Genomic DNA, 18,303 nt, shown 5'->3' on the forward strand with positions numbered 1-18,303 from the left:
GCCTTCTAATTCTCAACAAGAAACACACTTCACAGCAGTATCATTTTCTTCAGAGTTGATTTCATCACTAAAGATTATAATATTTTTTAATTATATATTCCAGTACAGAGCAATTACATATATGAAGAAGAGAGAATTTAAGCACAAAAGTTTTATCTTCTGCTGTGTTTAACACTGTATTCTTTTTTTTTTTTTTTTTTTTTTTTCCTTCCTTACTTGTTGCCTTATAAGAACTTTGTTAAATTTAAGTCTCAACTTTTCTTTCTTCTCTCATGTCAATATACTGTTGGTGACAACCATTTCCGAGTTGAATATTATTAAAAGTTTAATGATAACAATTCTATGATCCAAGTTAAATCAACATGCAAAATACTAACAAAGATAATTTAGATTTTAAAATTATTTTTTGATTATCTGTTCATAATATTATTTGTATATAATATTTCCTGTTTATCATTAAGGCTGTAAATTTTTCTGTGAGACTATTGATGTAAACATTTTTAAAGCAACATTTTAAAGGAATACTGACGGCCTTTAAAAATTATTTTTAGCAGATTCAAGCGTAAAGAGATATCTAACATAAAAATATTGCTCATACATTGCTAATGCTTGGAGCTTGAATAACAAAGTACTTTATACTGTTATTCTACATAACATAAGTTTAAACATTAGAAATCTGTTCCTCTCTCTGTCTTTTAATATGCAAAAAAATCATGTATTTCTAATATTTAAATGAATTTTAATTACAAATACATTATCCATGCTGCCATTTTTATAGGTACTACACAAAGTAATATAATCAACAAATTAAAACAGCACAATTTATATGTTGTGCTTTTACACTCTCTAAACAACAAATACAAGTGACATAACATTGTTATTCAGTCATACAATTTTCTGCCATTTTGCTCATATTACTTGGCTATTCAAAATATTTTGCTGTCTTATTTTCTATAATGATCTAGATATCACCCTAATAAATGGAAGACTATGAAGATAAAGAATAATATAAATAATTTCTAACTATTCTATAAATTTAACAAATAAAGTTCTCCGTGAGCATATCCTGAAAACTAGCTACTCAGATTAAAATTCTAAACAAATAATACAGATTAATTAAAATAGCACTTTGCTTTAAGTTGTGGAGAAAATTAATGTGAATATAAAAGTCTTTTACTAACAAACTTTTTCTTTTCATTTCTGTGCAATGATTATCAAAGATATTAAAACTGAAATATTTTTTTAAATTCATTAATACATTATTATTATCCATTTTCATTAGAAGAATTACAGTTTTCATTAAAAAAGTACAGAATATTATTCATTTCATTTATTACTCTCTTTTTCAATGAACTAATATAATTTATATTTTATATTACTATTTGAACTCTTCTAAATCAATATGCTTAAAATATTGCTTTATAATAATCACCAAAAGAAATTTTTAAAAAAATTATAAATTACATAATTACACATTGCTGTGGTTCAATAATAAAATTATGAATACATTTAAAGATGCATATTTACTTTTATCCAGATACACACACACAGACAAATTTTTAAATATAATTAAGAAAAATATTTAACTTCATTTTTAAAGCATTCTAACTTTTTAAACATAAACAATATATTATAAAAAATATCCTGTGTATAAGTTTAATTTCAAAAGAGAATAAATAACATGAAAACATTTATAATAAATAAATAGAAAACTTTCAAACAGGCATATATTTAGTACATTATATACATGGATAACAATACAAACAATGAATAAGGATATGTTTCCACATAGGCTTATATTTTTCTATCATGACATTAAAAACTTATTCGAAAGAGTTAATACAGTTCTAAATACAGTGACTTTCAAATAGAATTTAGTTAATTGTATGAAATAAATGTATAATAGTCTATGAAGATTATATAATCAATACACTGATTTCAATATTCAGAGATATGTATATATATATGTGTGTGTATTTAATTGCATTATATATATAGATAGACAGATATATATATAATGCAAACATACACATTATTGACTATAATGGTAGTTACACAAATCAAATACAAAGTCCATTTAAAAGTGGATAAAGATTTGATTATTAAAATATACTTTTTCACTTCAGGATTTAATTAGTAAATATAATTCTTTGTCATTTTTATAAAAAGACTTTTTTCATTCCATTAATTAGATTTATAGTAAAAAAACAGTTGCATAATATACTGATATCACAGAATGGTAAATTTTGAAACGGTACTTTTTTAGCAAAATTAAGCATTACTACTACAAAATTTTATTAAAGATTCTATTTAGGAATGAATTTAGTATAACAGCACCTTTTACAGCATATACTAGACTGTACAATCTTAAGACTTCAATAAAATTATTTTCAATGCCTAATTTAATATATATATATATATAAAAGAATTCGAATTCTACTTGCTTCTTTTTTCCTTTTTCCTCAAAAAATTTACTTCTCATGATAGTTATAAAGCATAATAATAAATTAATCAAAAACTATTATTCCTCATAAATATATAGTATGATCGGCAGTAAAAAAGTTAAAATATTCAAATTCTCTTTCCTCAGTAACTTAAAATATTTTTACAGACGAACTTAAATGGTACTGAGATGATAAACACATAATGATTTTAATTCTTAATCTACATTTTCTTCTCCATTCAAGTACCTAATTACATTCAAAATTATGGCTTAATAAAGATACGAACTTAATTTCTGAACAAGAGTAAATATTTTTATCTTAACTGTGACTTGAATTTAATACTTACAAATGGCCAGTTAAAAAAAAAAGATTTATTTCACTTTTGAAAGTTTACAGCTTAGTACATTCATACATGACTTAATACTAATAGCATATTAAGATATTGAAATATTTTTCTACTTCAAATTTTAATGTGAACATACACATTAAAAAATAATAAAGGTGGATGTTTCCCAAAATAAAATTTCAGGTACATTTCCATTTTTTATACACAAATACAAGGAAACTGATTAAAATATACAAGACACTGTACATTACAAAAATACTTTGGTTTATTTATTTATTTTAAATCTAAGTATTATTTACTGATGTTAAGCAAAGTTATCACTGCTATGACAGTGCAGAATATGATTATGAGATAATACTTCACCTGCACAGTTTTATGCATGAAAATATTTATGCTCTAGTAGTCCACTAACTGTCAAATTCACCCTTTTCCCATAGTCTATATTTTTACTGGATTTTCTGACTAATGTAGAGAGGAAAAAAATATTAATAAAAATTTAAGATGGAGTCTTTCACACTTATTAACGGGAATTTTAACTTCAGGATGCCTTCTCATGGCAAAATAAACTGCCTTGGAACAAAAATTAATTTTACATATAAATTTTGTTAAATATTGTCTTACAGAAAAAAAGTACAATGAAGTTAGAAATTGTGCACTAATAACTGATTAGCATAAAAATTTTAAAAAATATAGGTAAAAAAAGTTTAGAAAGAACCTGCTAAGATCACTTAATTAAAATCTAGCTCCAAGTATCTCTCACGGGAAAATGAAATCATTCTCAAAAATAAGAAGTTGCTAAATATTTTCCAAAAATATTGGAGGCTGGGGAGAGACAGTAAAGTGGAATTAGAAATTGTGCATTAATGATTGAATGTTTCTAAAAATACCTAAATTTTGAAATAAACAAAATCTAGATACACAGGCTAAACTGGTTAAGGATAATAATATCAAAACATAATCATTATTACCAGTCTTAAGATAGTATCAAGCTTTTCTAATATAGAGGGGAAGAAGAAAGAGAATTTCAGATGGGAACTGTGGTAATTAATGAATTATTTTGATGCAGACTGGCAAGTGGAAGACTTGTGAAGTGAGCTGTTAAAAACTGCCGAAATATTTGATGCTAAATAATCTATGTATAGTATTTTAATTAATACTTGAAGAAAAATCGAAAGAAAGTTTATCATTTTAAGTTAAAACTACATTTCTGAAATTACAACCATGAAATATTTTATAATTGCAATATAAGAAAGATAGCCAAAAAAGCAAAATTATTTATGGCTAAGATTACCTCTTTATTATGGAATTATTATTCTATTAAATCTCATGTTTACATACTATAGTTCTGCATTTGTTTAAATTTATTATTTTATTTGTTATTTACAAGTATTTGCAGTTAGCTAATAAAAACAGTTACATGAACTGAAACACAAAAAATAATCTGCTATTTAAAAGGAAACAGAGAAACAGAAATATGCACATTTATTCAAACTGAAAGAACAAAGAGCATAAATACTTGCACTAATATTTTATAGCATTAAAAATAAATAGTAGCCTAGTGCAGAATTTTATATAATTGGGCAATCAAATTAAACATATTTTCTAACTTCTGAAATATTGGTATTCTGCCTGAAGTAATTGAAATGCAAAATATACAAATAAATCTTTAAGTGATTAAACTTTATGAATAACAAAATTACATATACAGAGTAAAAACTGACCTTGGTCACCATACAGACTTTCAAATTAATTAAGTTATCCTGAAAAGCTCAAGAAACAAAAAAATACATTCACTAACTTAAATAGTAACTCTATTTTTATGAGCATTAAAAATATAAATATCTTAAACCAAAAATCACATATATATAAATATTTCAAAAGGCAGACAATAGAAACACTCAGATTGTCGAAAAATGACAAATGACACAAATGCTAAAAATATAAAGTTCTATGTTTTTAATGAAACACATTCTTGAAACTTGTTGAACACCATATTATTCGAGATATTATACATAATACTAAGAATATAGGAATGCTACTAACATGTGAAATCTAACATGCAACTCTTCATTACCAATCATCCCCTACTGCACACTAACAAACATTAAAGATAGTGACCATTAAATTTTAATACAGGTTTAGCTGGTTTCTTTTTTTATGTGAAGTGCGTAGAGTTACGTGTCCAGATCTTTCTTTAGAAGTTTGTTGGATTCTGTTGGAATCTTCTTCATAACGTTGACAGCACTGATTATTATCAATAGAATGTGCTGCACTGATGATGGCAATGGATGTACTATCAACAACAGACAGAGCTATTCCTAACTGAGCAGCATAATATGTGATCATGACTACTATATGAGAATAAGGTACAGGAGAGTGAAACATATTAAAGCCCAAAATGAAATCAGATATGGCAAAAAGAATACCTCCTCCGCAGGAGCATAATTTAGTCCAAGTCCAGAGATCTTCAAATAACTGAACTCGTGCTACAGCTCGCCAAACCATGAACATTAGAAGGAAGACATATAACGGAACCAAAATTACAAAAGGCCCTGAAACATAATATGAAAAATGCCATAAAATCAAGAAATAGCTACAATTATTATTATCCACATCATTTCAGTAGCATGAATCCAAAATAAAATTGTCAACATCGTTAGGTTGTATTCAGTTTACACACTTTCATGTCTTCATTAAAAATATTTATACTGATCTATATTATCATTCATAAAAACTAAATTTCCCATTCCACAGGCAGTGAAACATCCTAAAACCAACACTCATGGGAGTACGATTTTTGAATTCAGCTCTTCACTTGAGTTTTGTCACATAATTATTATTAATGATTACACTCAGATATGTTAAATTTTGATTTGTCTGCATAACATTGTTCCAATGTAATAAATGGATTTTGAGAACTGAGGCATAATTTCTTTGTCAACAAAGAATTTTTGGTACTTGCGTATTGACGCTAACATCCTGACGAAAACTGGTGATCTTTTGTAGATGAAAAGGTGAAAGCTACTTATTGGAGGCAAGTTGGTAATTTTCACATTTTTTTTAAAGATTCTCAAAAAAATTATATTTATCACAAATCAGCAAACATTATCAACATATGTATAAGAAACACTTTATCAATTTAAATAAAAATTTCAGCTACTAAATAAGGATTATATGATACAAATATAAAAAATATTTTTCGTAAAATCATTCTGTAGTTCGCTTAAAAAACATCAGAGAATCTCAGAAACCCAACATCATGAACAACTTCAGCATTCAAACATAGGCTATCAATAAAACACATCTCATTATTCCCTCCTTTAGCAATTTTCCAAAAAAAGGACTGTATTCCTACAGAAATTTTACTGCAATTTCTTCCATTGCTGGCTAATTCCAAGATAATATTTCTGAAGCAAAAAAAGCAAATAATGATTTGTCTATACAAACCATTGGAACTTGGAATGGTGTGGTGGTGGTGTATTTAATTATGGCAAAGCACTCTAGGGGCATCTGCCTAAGGAGACGGATGCCTTCGTGAAGGACTTTCTAAGGGAAACTGGCTCATATAGACATTACACATGGGGAAAACCACAAAAACACCCATGCAGCCAGCCCATTTGCGGGATTCGAACCTCGGACCGAACTACCAGTGTTCAGCGACTTTACCGCTCGGCCGCTGGTGGGCGGAACTTCGAATGAAAAACAAAACAAAAAGTATGTTTAAGAAAATGGAAACATTGCTTGACTGTAAGAATTTTATTAGTAGGGTTGTCTGAAAAATGCTTAGTGCATGGTTGCCAGAATTTGGCACATTCTGGTAATTTGGTAATTTTTACTAAGGTGGTTACGATAATAATGCAAGTATAAAATTTTCATGCTGATCTCCCAATGTATCTATCTGCTCTAATGACTTTTCTAAGAGTCTTAATTTTAATTTTATTGCAAACCATTGTCCTAAACCTGCTGTTAGTTTTAGCTCTAGTTTTGGGGTTTTGTTCAATTTTTTCATAAAATAAATCTCTGATTTCTTGGTGTTAACTTGGAATGTAATCCAAATTCCAGTGCATTTTCAACAGGTCCACGCAGTTTCCATCATTTTATAACATCAAATATAGTTGAATGATTTATATCAATCAATTTTGGATATTTTAAATACTTTTATTATCTTTGAAATGATGAATAAAATTTTCAACAGAGCTTGTTGTTAATTTGTAGCACCTTGCCATACTCATTTAAGATACGGAATTATTAATATATTTTGTTAAACAATATTTCCAAATGCAGACAGTTATGGGATACTTTCACTGAAAACAAAAAATTATGACATGGAACATCATCTACTAAAACATCTAACAAAATTTTTCAGTGACCTAATAATTATGAAAGTTATTTATTACATTGCTTGAATAAATTATTTTATTGCAAGGAATATTTTGACGATATTGATTTTCTAACAAGCTAGGCTTAAAATAGAAGAAAAATAATATATTAGAAAAAATTTGAAACCTACATTTCAATATTTAGTACAAAATCTATTCAAATAAATTTCATAAATACAAGTACCCGAAAACAAATGAAAGTCACTGTATTATATTATCAACAGAAATGCATTTAATACAAGTTTTAATAACTGTAAATGAGAACACTGATTAGTATTTACCAACTGCTAATTATCTCATTAGTACTTACTAAACAATGTTAATTACTAATTATTAATTAATTCATGCTAATTACCAATCAATATTGATTATGTATTAGCATAATCACTTTGTTACAGCTTGGCAGTTTTTTTCAAAAGAGAAAGAATGTTGTCATAATTGCAAAAAGATTAACATACATATATGTTTTATATTTTAATTATATATTTACCCCAAAATCAATTAATCTTTTGTTTTTGTGAAAATATAATAGCAAATCACTTTAAGAATAAATTTAAAACAATTGTTACCTTTACTGCAAAAAAATAGTGTATTCTTGCAGAAATTTTACTGCAGTTTCTTCCATTGTAGGAAAATCCACAAAACTGAGTTTAACACAAAAAAAATAATTTTATGTATATATAAAAGTAGTAAGTAGTAAATCAGAAAAAATCTGATATATATATATATATTACATAGAGGCTCTTTTAACACTACAGAATGTACATGAAAGTGGGAATGTTACACGTTAAAAGGAATTCACATGGCTGCCTGAAAAAGTTGTATGCACAGTTAACCAAAATTTGGCACATTCTATAAATTTGGTGTTTTCTGCTATGGCGGTTGAGCTAATATGTAAGATTAACAATTTTTGCATTATTGATTTGAGAGCCTCTCATTATATACGCTCCAATATGAAATGTTTCTCATCATATAGCATTTTTGAGCCTCTTACAGAAATTAGACTTGAAAACGGAACTCAACTGTATTCTAGCAGTATAAGTGAAATAAATGTTAACAAGCCTCTTAATGGATAGTGTAAATCTGGTGTTTTTCAAAATGTATAGTATGCAGGTCGGCGATAGGCATTTTGCTATCTGATGCAATATCCATGTCTTTTAAATTATGCCACCAATGCCTGCCTAAATTTTAAAAATTTGTGATGCCCCTAAAACCTCTTACCCAGTGCAGCAGCACGGGCTACACCAACACTAGTGCTGGCCCTGATGCTATATACCAGAATGTATTCAAAAGTTTTTCTTTTCAGATTCAACCTCAAGTTGTATTTTTAATTAAACATGCTTCTCAAAACTTTCAGAAATTTAGAACTAATTGAAATGAAGCTGTTGCTGTTGTTAGGTAGTCCCTGGCAGTATACAAACTGCTAATGAGTGTTAAATATCTAAAAGCTGTCTACTGCTGTAAGGGAAGGGAAAAAAAAAAAAAAAAAAGACTTCAGTTGTCGCGAGAATGACATTGTGATTTAAATTACAAACATGTCCAGAATATACTGAGGAAACAAAAAACCGAAATAAAGCTCTGTGATGCTTGAATTTATAGGAAAATGTATCATTTAGGTTATAGAACTCAATCTCAAACAGACCTATGAAAGTTGGTGAACTTATTCGTGCTTATGTTTCTGGACCAATGCCAAAATTCTTTTAGAGGAAGTAGGTACTGTCTTACACTCAAAGATGATTTTTCAAAATATTGGTTTGTTTATTTTCTAGAGAATAAGTCTGAAGTGGTAGAAAAATTAAGGTAGTTTCCTGCTGAAATTAAGAACTGCAATTACAGTGTTAAAGAACTGTTAACAGATGATGTACAGATTTAATTAGCGGCTGTAAGAACAATACTGTATGCAAAGAACTTAACAAAAAAATTATGGTAGCAGGTGTTGTGTTGCTTGTATCATTAACAGATTTGATGATAAATTCCCTTACAAACTTTGGTAAAAAAGAATCACCTGCCATTAAGAATATTAATTTTTAGGGAGTAAAATGCATTGTGCATATTCCAAAGAAAAAATTTGGTAAGAAAGCAGGAACATGACTGTTAGTTTGGTGTGGTGAAAATAAAGATGATAAACAAATTGGATTTCAGAAACTAATCAAGTAATGTTTTCATCTTCAAAAAGCAGCTTTCAAGTAATGCTGTATTTTCTAATAAGACAAAATAATCCAAACATGAAACATCATTTAAAGAAAATCTGAAAAAAAAAAATAGAGAGAGAGAAGGCAATTTTTAGTAGAACTGATACTTTTGAGAAATTTAGTAAATATTCAAGTTAGAAAACCCAATTATAGAAGAAGATACAGAAGTAACTGAAAGTAAATTGCTCTGATAAAGAAAGTGACAAAACCATAAAAGAAGATGTGGAAGAACTATGAAAAAGGCATAAATAGTTAAATAACTACAAACTGAACTGACACTAAATAGTATCTATTGGCATCATGTGAAGAATCCAGAAACCTATCACAATGCAGAAGAGCATGTTCAATGGAAAGAAACTATTAAGAAAAAATTAATATCATTTGAAAAAAATAGAACCTTGAAAAGAAGCATCCTTACCTGAAGGTCCTTGAGTCATTGATACAAAAATGGTTTTTCAAAATAAAACTAATGATACTAAGGAAATTTGCTCAGGTAAAGGATATCAAGAAGAGGTACCATGATCTGCTATTTAGAATGACGATTTCTTTATCTTTGTAAAATAATTAGTTAATTCATCAATTAAATATAACTGTAGCATTTTTAAATGGAATACAAAAGAATGATATTCCATTTAAAAATTATCAAACCTCCTTATGATGTTATCTTAACCCCATAACAGTAGCTCATAGAAATAAATTTCATTCTGCAGTTGTAAGCAGCCACAATAAAATGTGGTCTGAAAAATTTTGTCATCTGCTTCAAATATAGATGGCTTCTCTACCTGACACTGCATTCCCCCCCTCTCAGTGAAGTAGGAAAATATAATGTTAAACTGTGTGGACAACCGAGTAACTTCTAAAGCATTGTAAACATCTGAAGAAGGAAGAGGCAATTCTGTTATTCAGTAGAACTCCCTCAGGTTGAAACCTCCTGTGGTTACTTCTTTTGTAATGCTGATTGCTAGCGGTCGCTTTGATGGATGGGAGGAAAATATGCTTTGCAGTGAAAACTGGTGGCATTTACTTCTAGCACTCAAACTAATCATATGTTAAGTGTTTGAGAACACCGAGTATACATGGATGAATCACTGCATGATGGTTTTCTCATCCTGAGGTAACTCAGCCAAATCAAGGAAAAGGTTAAATAGTGAAAATGCCTTTAAGTTGGAAAAGTCTGTGTATGGCCTTAAGGAGTGACCACACTGCTTGAATGGCAAATTTAATAAATTTATGAAAGAAAATAAATTTAAGTTCAAAGAATGATTTTTGTATATATAATAAGGTTTTCCTCTGTATACATACTTAACACATGTAATTGCTGTTATTCATGCTTATGATATTTTTGTTACTAGAAAAGGAAATGCTAATTTTTGAAGTACTAAATTTAGGATAGAGGATCTTGCAGAACTAAGAAATTATTTAGAAATAGAAATAAATATGGTTGCAATTGGAGTAGAAATACAATAACATCAAATGATGCAGAAAATTTCATAATGATTTAGGTACTTCCTTGTTACAATGGAATGTTAATTCCTAACCATATTTGGTGATTTTAGATTTGCATCAAGATATCAGCTATAATTTTGCCAAGCTCATGAACAGTGAATGCAAAAATAAACAACACAACATACAATAATAACAATAAAACTTCTATGTCATTTCCTAGGAATATTTTTAAGAATCCTTATCATTACCCTATTTATTATTATTTTAACACATGTAACAGTTCTAGTCAACTGCAGCACTTTCACACATATTAAGCTGTTTGTTATACCATTTCATAGACGTCAGCTCTTCTACCCAAGAATACATAAATCTAATAGCAATGCCAAATAATATTCGATAACTGCTGAACCAATTTTCAATATGGAGACCCTTCATCTTTTTACAATTTTTAACACTGCACTTCGAAATGATTTTGTTGCTAACATAAAGTTTCATGTTGCTGCCATTTTCACATACTCATTTTTCATGTAAAAGACCTCTTTCTTGAAAAAATTATATGGCATCCACCTCATTACTTGGTACATTAAAGATTGTTAATGTCATATTCACACACACAAAAAAAAAAAAAAAAAAAAAAGCAATGAATATATTTTTAATTAAACAATGAGAATTCGAAAATACCATAAAAAATGAATAATATAAGAATACATGGCAAAAGCAAACATGCAGCATGGTGCTAATATATGATTACATGGTGAGGTATAAGAACATGCAGCCAGTGCTAATATACGATCACATGGCAAGATAGAAAAACACACAGCCAGATTTTGGTGAGATATCTCGGTTAATTGGTGATTCAATCTTGGGGACCACTTTAGCAAAGAAGTATCAAGATTTAACATGCAGAATTATAGAGAATCAAATACCTCTAGTTCTAATTTCATAGTGAAACACGTGAAATTGTTTACAATATGCCATACAAATGAACTGATTGGAATTTGATGTATGTTTCACTATGAATTCATCCAGTTATTTCTTTTCCTGTATCTTATTTTAGTAAATATTTAGAGGAACTGATAATGCCAACATGAAAAAAAGCTTTGAAATATTTGAAGACAGTAGACTTAACAATAGCTTATACAATAGACTTAGTAATGCTGTACAGAAAAGGAAAAAAAAAAAAGGACGAGAAACATTTTAAAACACAGATTCAGTTGGTGATAAATTTAGAAGCAAAGTGGTATTTTCTGATTACTCACATGCTCACTGAAAACCTTATAAGCTCACTGGGTATTCGAGAGAGGAACAATTGCTAGGGTACTTTACATCTATTTCAAAACAATGCATCTACTGCTGCTTATTTTTTTTACATTCCCTTTTTATCCAAGACATACATACTTCAAGTTTTTTTTTTGTTTTTTTTCTGGTGTTTTTCTTATGTACACAATGTATACAGCAATCTGTTTTCACTAAAAAAATCATCAGAGAATTGCACAAACTCGGCATCACACACAATGCTGGCACCAATGATGCCTTTAAACTAGCCATATTATGCTCTAAGCCTGCAAAAAGCTAAATGAAAAATTTTGCCAAACATGATGAAAACTGCAGTATGTGATCTACTACTATGCTATAAAATATAAAATTCCCATGGAAGGGATCATAATCTGCGGTTACACCAGTGAAAATGTCTGGAGGAGTGGAAAGCCATCTTAGGGAGGATGCTACATGCATGCTTGGATTGTCAGATAATAACTTTTTAGAGATATCGTGAGTTGCCATATAACTACTTTTTGGCAACATGGTGCATTACCTTATATTTTTTTGACATTTTTCAGTGGGGCTGCAAATAATCAAAAAGTGCTAAAAACGTGTTTCAGGATGTGCAATATTTAGCTATGGAAAACCAGTACAGTGGCTTTAAGGAAACAAATTGTTACTACATCATTTTGTGAAGCAGTATACAATGCTGCATCTGTAACATTAGTTGAAATTAGTTCTTCAGCTAGAGCTGCAGATGATATGGAACGTAATAAGCCTTTGTGTTGCATAAATATGAACATTCAGAATGCAACTCATTACACAAAATAGTTATGAAAATATAGATTAACGTGTAATGATATGCAGGTATCATTTTGTCAAAGATTTAGCAGATAAAAGAATAATTAAAGTAAGTTCTTCAGAAAAAACTTAAAACTTTTCAACTACAGTTGTTTCCATTGAAAAATTCAAATTTAAGAACAATGTTGAATTTAAAAGCTTTTTTATATTTGAAATATAATACAATTTTAACATTAAATGCTATTAAATTAAAATTAGAAGGGGAGAAGTGCAGAATCACCCACTGCTTCGCGCGTTTCTCAAAATCGCCAACTTGAAAATAACGAGTTAAAGAATTGCACAAACTCGGTATCCATGTACACATTGACTTATTTTCACTAGGAAAAACATCTGAGAATTGAACTCACACAATGTAATGCACAAACTTGGGAGTGTGTAATGCACAAGCTTGGCATTACACACTCACTCCCTTGACTTTGTACATGTACACATCGATACATGCCATATAAGTGGGTGATTCTGCATTAACTTGACAATAACAAGTCAAAGAGTTGCATAAACTCGATATCCATGCACAAATCCATACACTATTTTCACTTAAAAAAACATCAGAGAATTGCACAAACTTGGCATTGCGCACTCCCTTGACTTTGTCCATGTACACATTGATACACACCATATAAGCGGGCAATTCTGCATTTTACCCATTAGAACGTACCAAAAATTATTAATTGCTTATACTTTCTTCTGTATTGTTTATTATTTGCTAATTTTGCTTGTATGTAATACTGAAAATTATTGCTGTACTTGTGCAGCATTTTGATGTTCTGTCAAATTGCATATTTTATCTGTCATATTATGAGTGTCATCTTATATATAAAATAAAATGTCATTTAGAAAAATACCAGGTCTCTCTTTTTCCATATAACTGATGCAATCATATATTTATACACTATTTAGTTTAACATGCATATATAAACTATACTATTTTTAATATTACTGAATTTGTCTTAAATTTTAAAACTATACATTTTATATTAAACAGTTTAATGTTTTATAATTAAATATAATATGAAATAACAAAATCAATGTCAAATGGTACATTTAGTTATGAAGCTTAAAACTCTGACATTTTTCATATTCAACCCAAAAAACTACATTTCCAAAATCACATTATTTGCTTTGAGTCTCATATTTCAAGAACTATTACAAAAATAAATAAATAAAAGCAAAAAATGAAAAGTATTCTTATTTTTGTCTCTTAAAAGAAATGATAATTCCTGGCAAATCAAAAAGTAAAAATAATAAGTTCATAATTTATAAGGTATAGTCAGCTCAGGCAAACTTGATAAGGTTCTCTGTTGCAAGTGCCCACATGTAGACGCTATCCCGGCATAATGATTCCCAATTTTTGATTTTTTGAGTGTTCTAACAGTTTATGAAACACACCGAAGAAAATGAAAGGGAGAACAGTTCACAGTATGGGTGAGCACATAGATACGAGTGCAACAGAAACACACCTGTGGTGCAGGCCTAGAGGCAAAGGTAAGTGCGCAAGTTAAGCAATTGACATGTCGTGGACAAAAAGAAATGCCTCAGCTTGCAGAATTTGAGTCTCTCATGTGTTGCATTAACAAATTAGAAGTAGAATAACATAAAATGACAGTATACATAAATGCATAGAAAAAATAAAAGAAAATACATACATTATATGCAGGCAAATATATACAAACATCAGCAGCAGACCAGAAAAGCAGAACAGTGAGAGATTGTGCACAGATATAAATAGGGTGTCAAAACTGAATAATTGGGTTTTAAGAATAACAGTCAATTATCAAGATATCTGAGGATCCCAAGCGACCGTTTTTGATTACTGTCAGAATTATAGTCATAATTAAGCACTGGTATGGTGCAATTGTTAACATTTGGTATATTTTTTTTTAATTTGGTTAATCTTTGGATTATGGTAACTTGGCGATTTTTTGTCGACCAACCCTGCTACAGCAACCTGCTAATTTTTGTTTGGACTCCATTTTGTTTTCCCAAAGTAAAGGCATGTTTTTCTTTTAACTCAACATTTTTTTTCAACAATCTGCTAGCCGAATTACGCTTATGCTAGAACTTTTATGGAACAAAAGTGCTTAATCATGATGAAGATTAGGTGCGAAATTGGAACAAAGTGTAGAATCGCCCACTGCTTGCCACGTTTTTAAGAATTGCACATACACGGTATCATCCATGTACACGTCGACCTATTTTCACTTTAAAAAAAATCCCAGAATTGCACAAAAATGGCATTGCACACACTCTTGACTTTATTCATGTACACTGCTAAAGTCCTAGCTAGTAACCTTTATCGCCTTACCAAAATGTCGCCAAACTACCTGTTACCATATTCCAAAGATTAGCCAAAAATTCATCTGTGAGATTAGCAAAGTAAACACATAAAGTTAGTACTTCAAGCTCTTGGTGAATTGCCGAGTTTCTGACAAACCATCGACAATTCGCCGCTCTTCTGAGTTAGATATTCTGAAGCATCTGAAGTTTCTTTACATTAGAGTCAGTCACATAAGATATTCTCTATTAAGAAGTAAACTTCATAATGGGAATATAAACAAAGTTAAATCATTATGGGTTTTCTGCACATAGCAACCATGAAATCATTACTTTGATACTTTGTATAAAAAAATTATAACAATATACCTTAATACCATTACAACGACTTTCAGAATTGTTTCAGAATGTCAAGATATAAAAAATTGTTTTGAGAAAGATAATTATTATGTATTTCAAACAGATTTAAATTCAGCTGGAGCCCAGTGGAATACTGAAGTTAAGCTCTGGTACTTCACAGTCTTTGAATAAAAATTTAATTTGATCTTGAGCATGAAAATAAGGTAAGCTCTATTGTCTAAATTATAATTAAATTATTTGTTGTTATAAATTTAACTTGAATTATTAATTTTTTATTTGCATTTTATTCACTATCATTATTTATTATTAATTTTATTTTGATTACTTTTCTTTATAGTCTTATACAGCTCTTAGACTTAAATTTTAGAATTAAGTGCTGTATACAATCAATCAGCAAAAAATGGGACAATAACGTTAAGATCTTAAAAATTTTAACTGCTGGAAAAGTAGCATGCAATATAAAATATGCAGCAAATTACAAAGTAACATAAATCATAAGTTGTAACCTTCTATACCCAGATAAGCTAACTGTAATTGTGAAAAAAAAAAAAAAAAAAAAAAGAAAAGAAACCCTCATTCAATAGATTTTACTCACCATCACATCCACCAATTAGAACCAGAGTACCAGCAGTAGCAGCAGTAGCACATACTAATCCTGCCATGGGATTCAATGGTTTCATGCCAAATGCTGATATATAAAGCAAATGAGCAATTCCAAATGAGATCATACCCCATGTAAAACAGCATGGCCAAATCAGCATGATATCTCCAATACACGAAAAAAATAATCCTAAAAGTATTCTTCGAGCATAGGCATGTTTTTCACCAAGACTCATTCCATGGTATAAGACAAAACCACACAAACACAGAACTGGCAGTGACTTGATAAGACAGGCAAACCAACATGGAGAAGGTGTAGCAAGTACAAAGTAGATTGCAACTGTTTTGAAGAATGGAACAAGTTTGGGGCCCACACATTTTAACTGCAAGAAATGTGAAATAATTAAATGCAACTAAAAGTTATCTCAACACTTGAATCTTCATTTTTTATTCACAAGAATTTATAAATTATGAACAAGATCCAGTTTAGATATTTCAGAAAAGTTAAATGCTGACTTAGAACTGTAACTTTTAAGTGCTCATGTCAAGACTTTTTAATAACTAATATTGAAGTTAAAATCATAATACAGAAACATTAAACAGCAAAAAAATAAATAAATAAATAAATAAAAATAACCCAATATACATTTTAATTCCACAAAATTACATACTTTCAAAACAGCTTTTTAAAAGTATGAAGCATATTAGTTCACTAAATACAAGCTCTCTTATTGTTTAACTAAACTATTCAATTCCCATATAGAAATGTTTAGCTTTGCTATTGGATATAACATGGGAATGTTCCAAAAACAATGATATAGTCTAAATAATTTTTTTTTAAAAATCATAAATAAAAATAAATTTTTAAAAAAATCTGAATAGAAAGTAAAAAAAAAAAAATATATGAGAAATCATTCCTTTTCTGCAAGGATGTTATATCTTGTTTAAATATATTGATAAATTGATTCAGGTAATATTTTTAAAAATACCTTTCAAAAAATGTTTTCTTAGTTTATAAGATTTAAAAATTTTTCATGTAACATCTCTTTGCTTCTCCTTCTTTGTTTCCAAATACATGCTATAATAATTATTTCAGGGGCAGCAAAGAAAGAAATTTAAAACTTAAAACAACTTGAAAAATAATAGTGTTGGAATTCAGAATCAAGAATTCAAGAAAAATTCAATGAGAAATGCTTAGAATCAGACTTGAATTGAAAAATTTATATTTTTGTATTTAATATATACATTTTTAAGATATTAAATGTAATTCAAGACTGGAAAATATTACAAGCATAAATTATTAGGGGGCTTAACGATTACAATTCACTAATTTTAAAAGATGGTAAAAGCTGATAATTTTTAATTAGAAATAAAACAGAAAATTGGCTTGAATACAGTAGTTAATGGTAAAAGGGATAAAAATAAGATAATTTACCCCCTTTCCCTAAAAAAAATTAAATTTCATATTTATGTTTAAAGGAATAAAAGAAAATTTAGTTCCCAAGACTAAAATAATCATACTGTTTACTAAAAGTACATATGTAAAGTTTTTAATAAAAAAACAGCTAAATATTTTTGCATATATATTATCTCGAAAATAAAGGTAACATAAAATAAATACAGGGTTAAATCTGAAAATAATTCAAAAATAAATCCAAATAACATTATAGACTACAAACCACGACTTTTGGACTTGTCCAATAAGCCGAAAATTCTTCAATATTATCGGTCAACATTCTTTACCTAAAATTATTTTATTTGTAACAAACGAATTTTTCAACCCAACATAATATTAATAATATGTTAAAAACATCACTACACTATCCATCAAACGAAAACTTTTGGAGTAGAAAATATTGATATCTGACTGTTTATACACCGCTACAACTTTGCTTAACGATCTGCGATGCTAAACTGGTTGTGTTTACATGCGTATAGCGCGAAAAAAACCAAAATAAAACAGCTGAGCAAAAAACAAGATCGAAGTTGTAGTAATGGTTATAGGGTCAATCCAGAAAGAAAAGGTCATGCTTGTTTGTTTTCAAAAAATTAAACTTGAAAAGTAAAATAAAAAAAAAGTAAAATAAGTTAATGAAAGGGGCTGTAAACTAATATTAGATTTTTTCAACAATCAGGGAAGG

At 28.8% G+C, this 18,303-nt stretch overlaps 1 protein-coding gene across 2 annotated transcripts in view; it reads right to left on the reverse strand.

Annotated features, from left to right (window-relative positions):
• LOC118194242 (lysoplasmalogenase TMEM86A) overlaps positions 1 to 18,102 on the reverse strand; it is a 30,761-nt gene extending 12,659 nt beyond the window's left edge. Inside the window, exons 1-3 of one of the 2 annotated variants that reach the window (XM_085811891.1) lie at positions 17,842 to 18,102; positions 16,158 to 16,545; positions 180 to 5,342 (exon numbers count right to left, since the gene is read on the reverse strand). In XM_085811891.1, coding sequence (XP_085668017.1) covers positions 4,918 to 5,342; positions 16,158 to 16,545; positions 17,842 to 17,898 — 870 coding nt within the window. In that variant the 5' untranslated portion in view covers positions 17,899 to 18,102 and the 3' untranslated portion in view covers positions 180 to 4,917. Of the gene's footprint in view, positions 1 to 179; positions 5,343 to 16,157; positions 16,546 to 17,841 lie in introns of those variants that run through there. The other variant, XR_015039809.1, reaches the window with a different exon arrangement.
• Positions 18,103 to 18,303: the final 201 nt, after the last annotated feature.

Source organism: Stegodyphus dumicola, chromosome 2 (genome assembly GCF_044657685.1).
Source record: "Stegodyphus dumicola isolate Sdum_Otavi_A_Nest chromosome 2, ASM4465768v1".
In the NCBI taxonomy this organism is placed as follows: Eukaryota; Metazoa; Arthropoda; class Arachnida; order Araneae; family Eresidae; genus Stegodyphus; species Stegodyphus dumicola.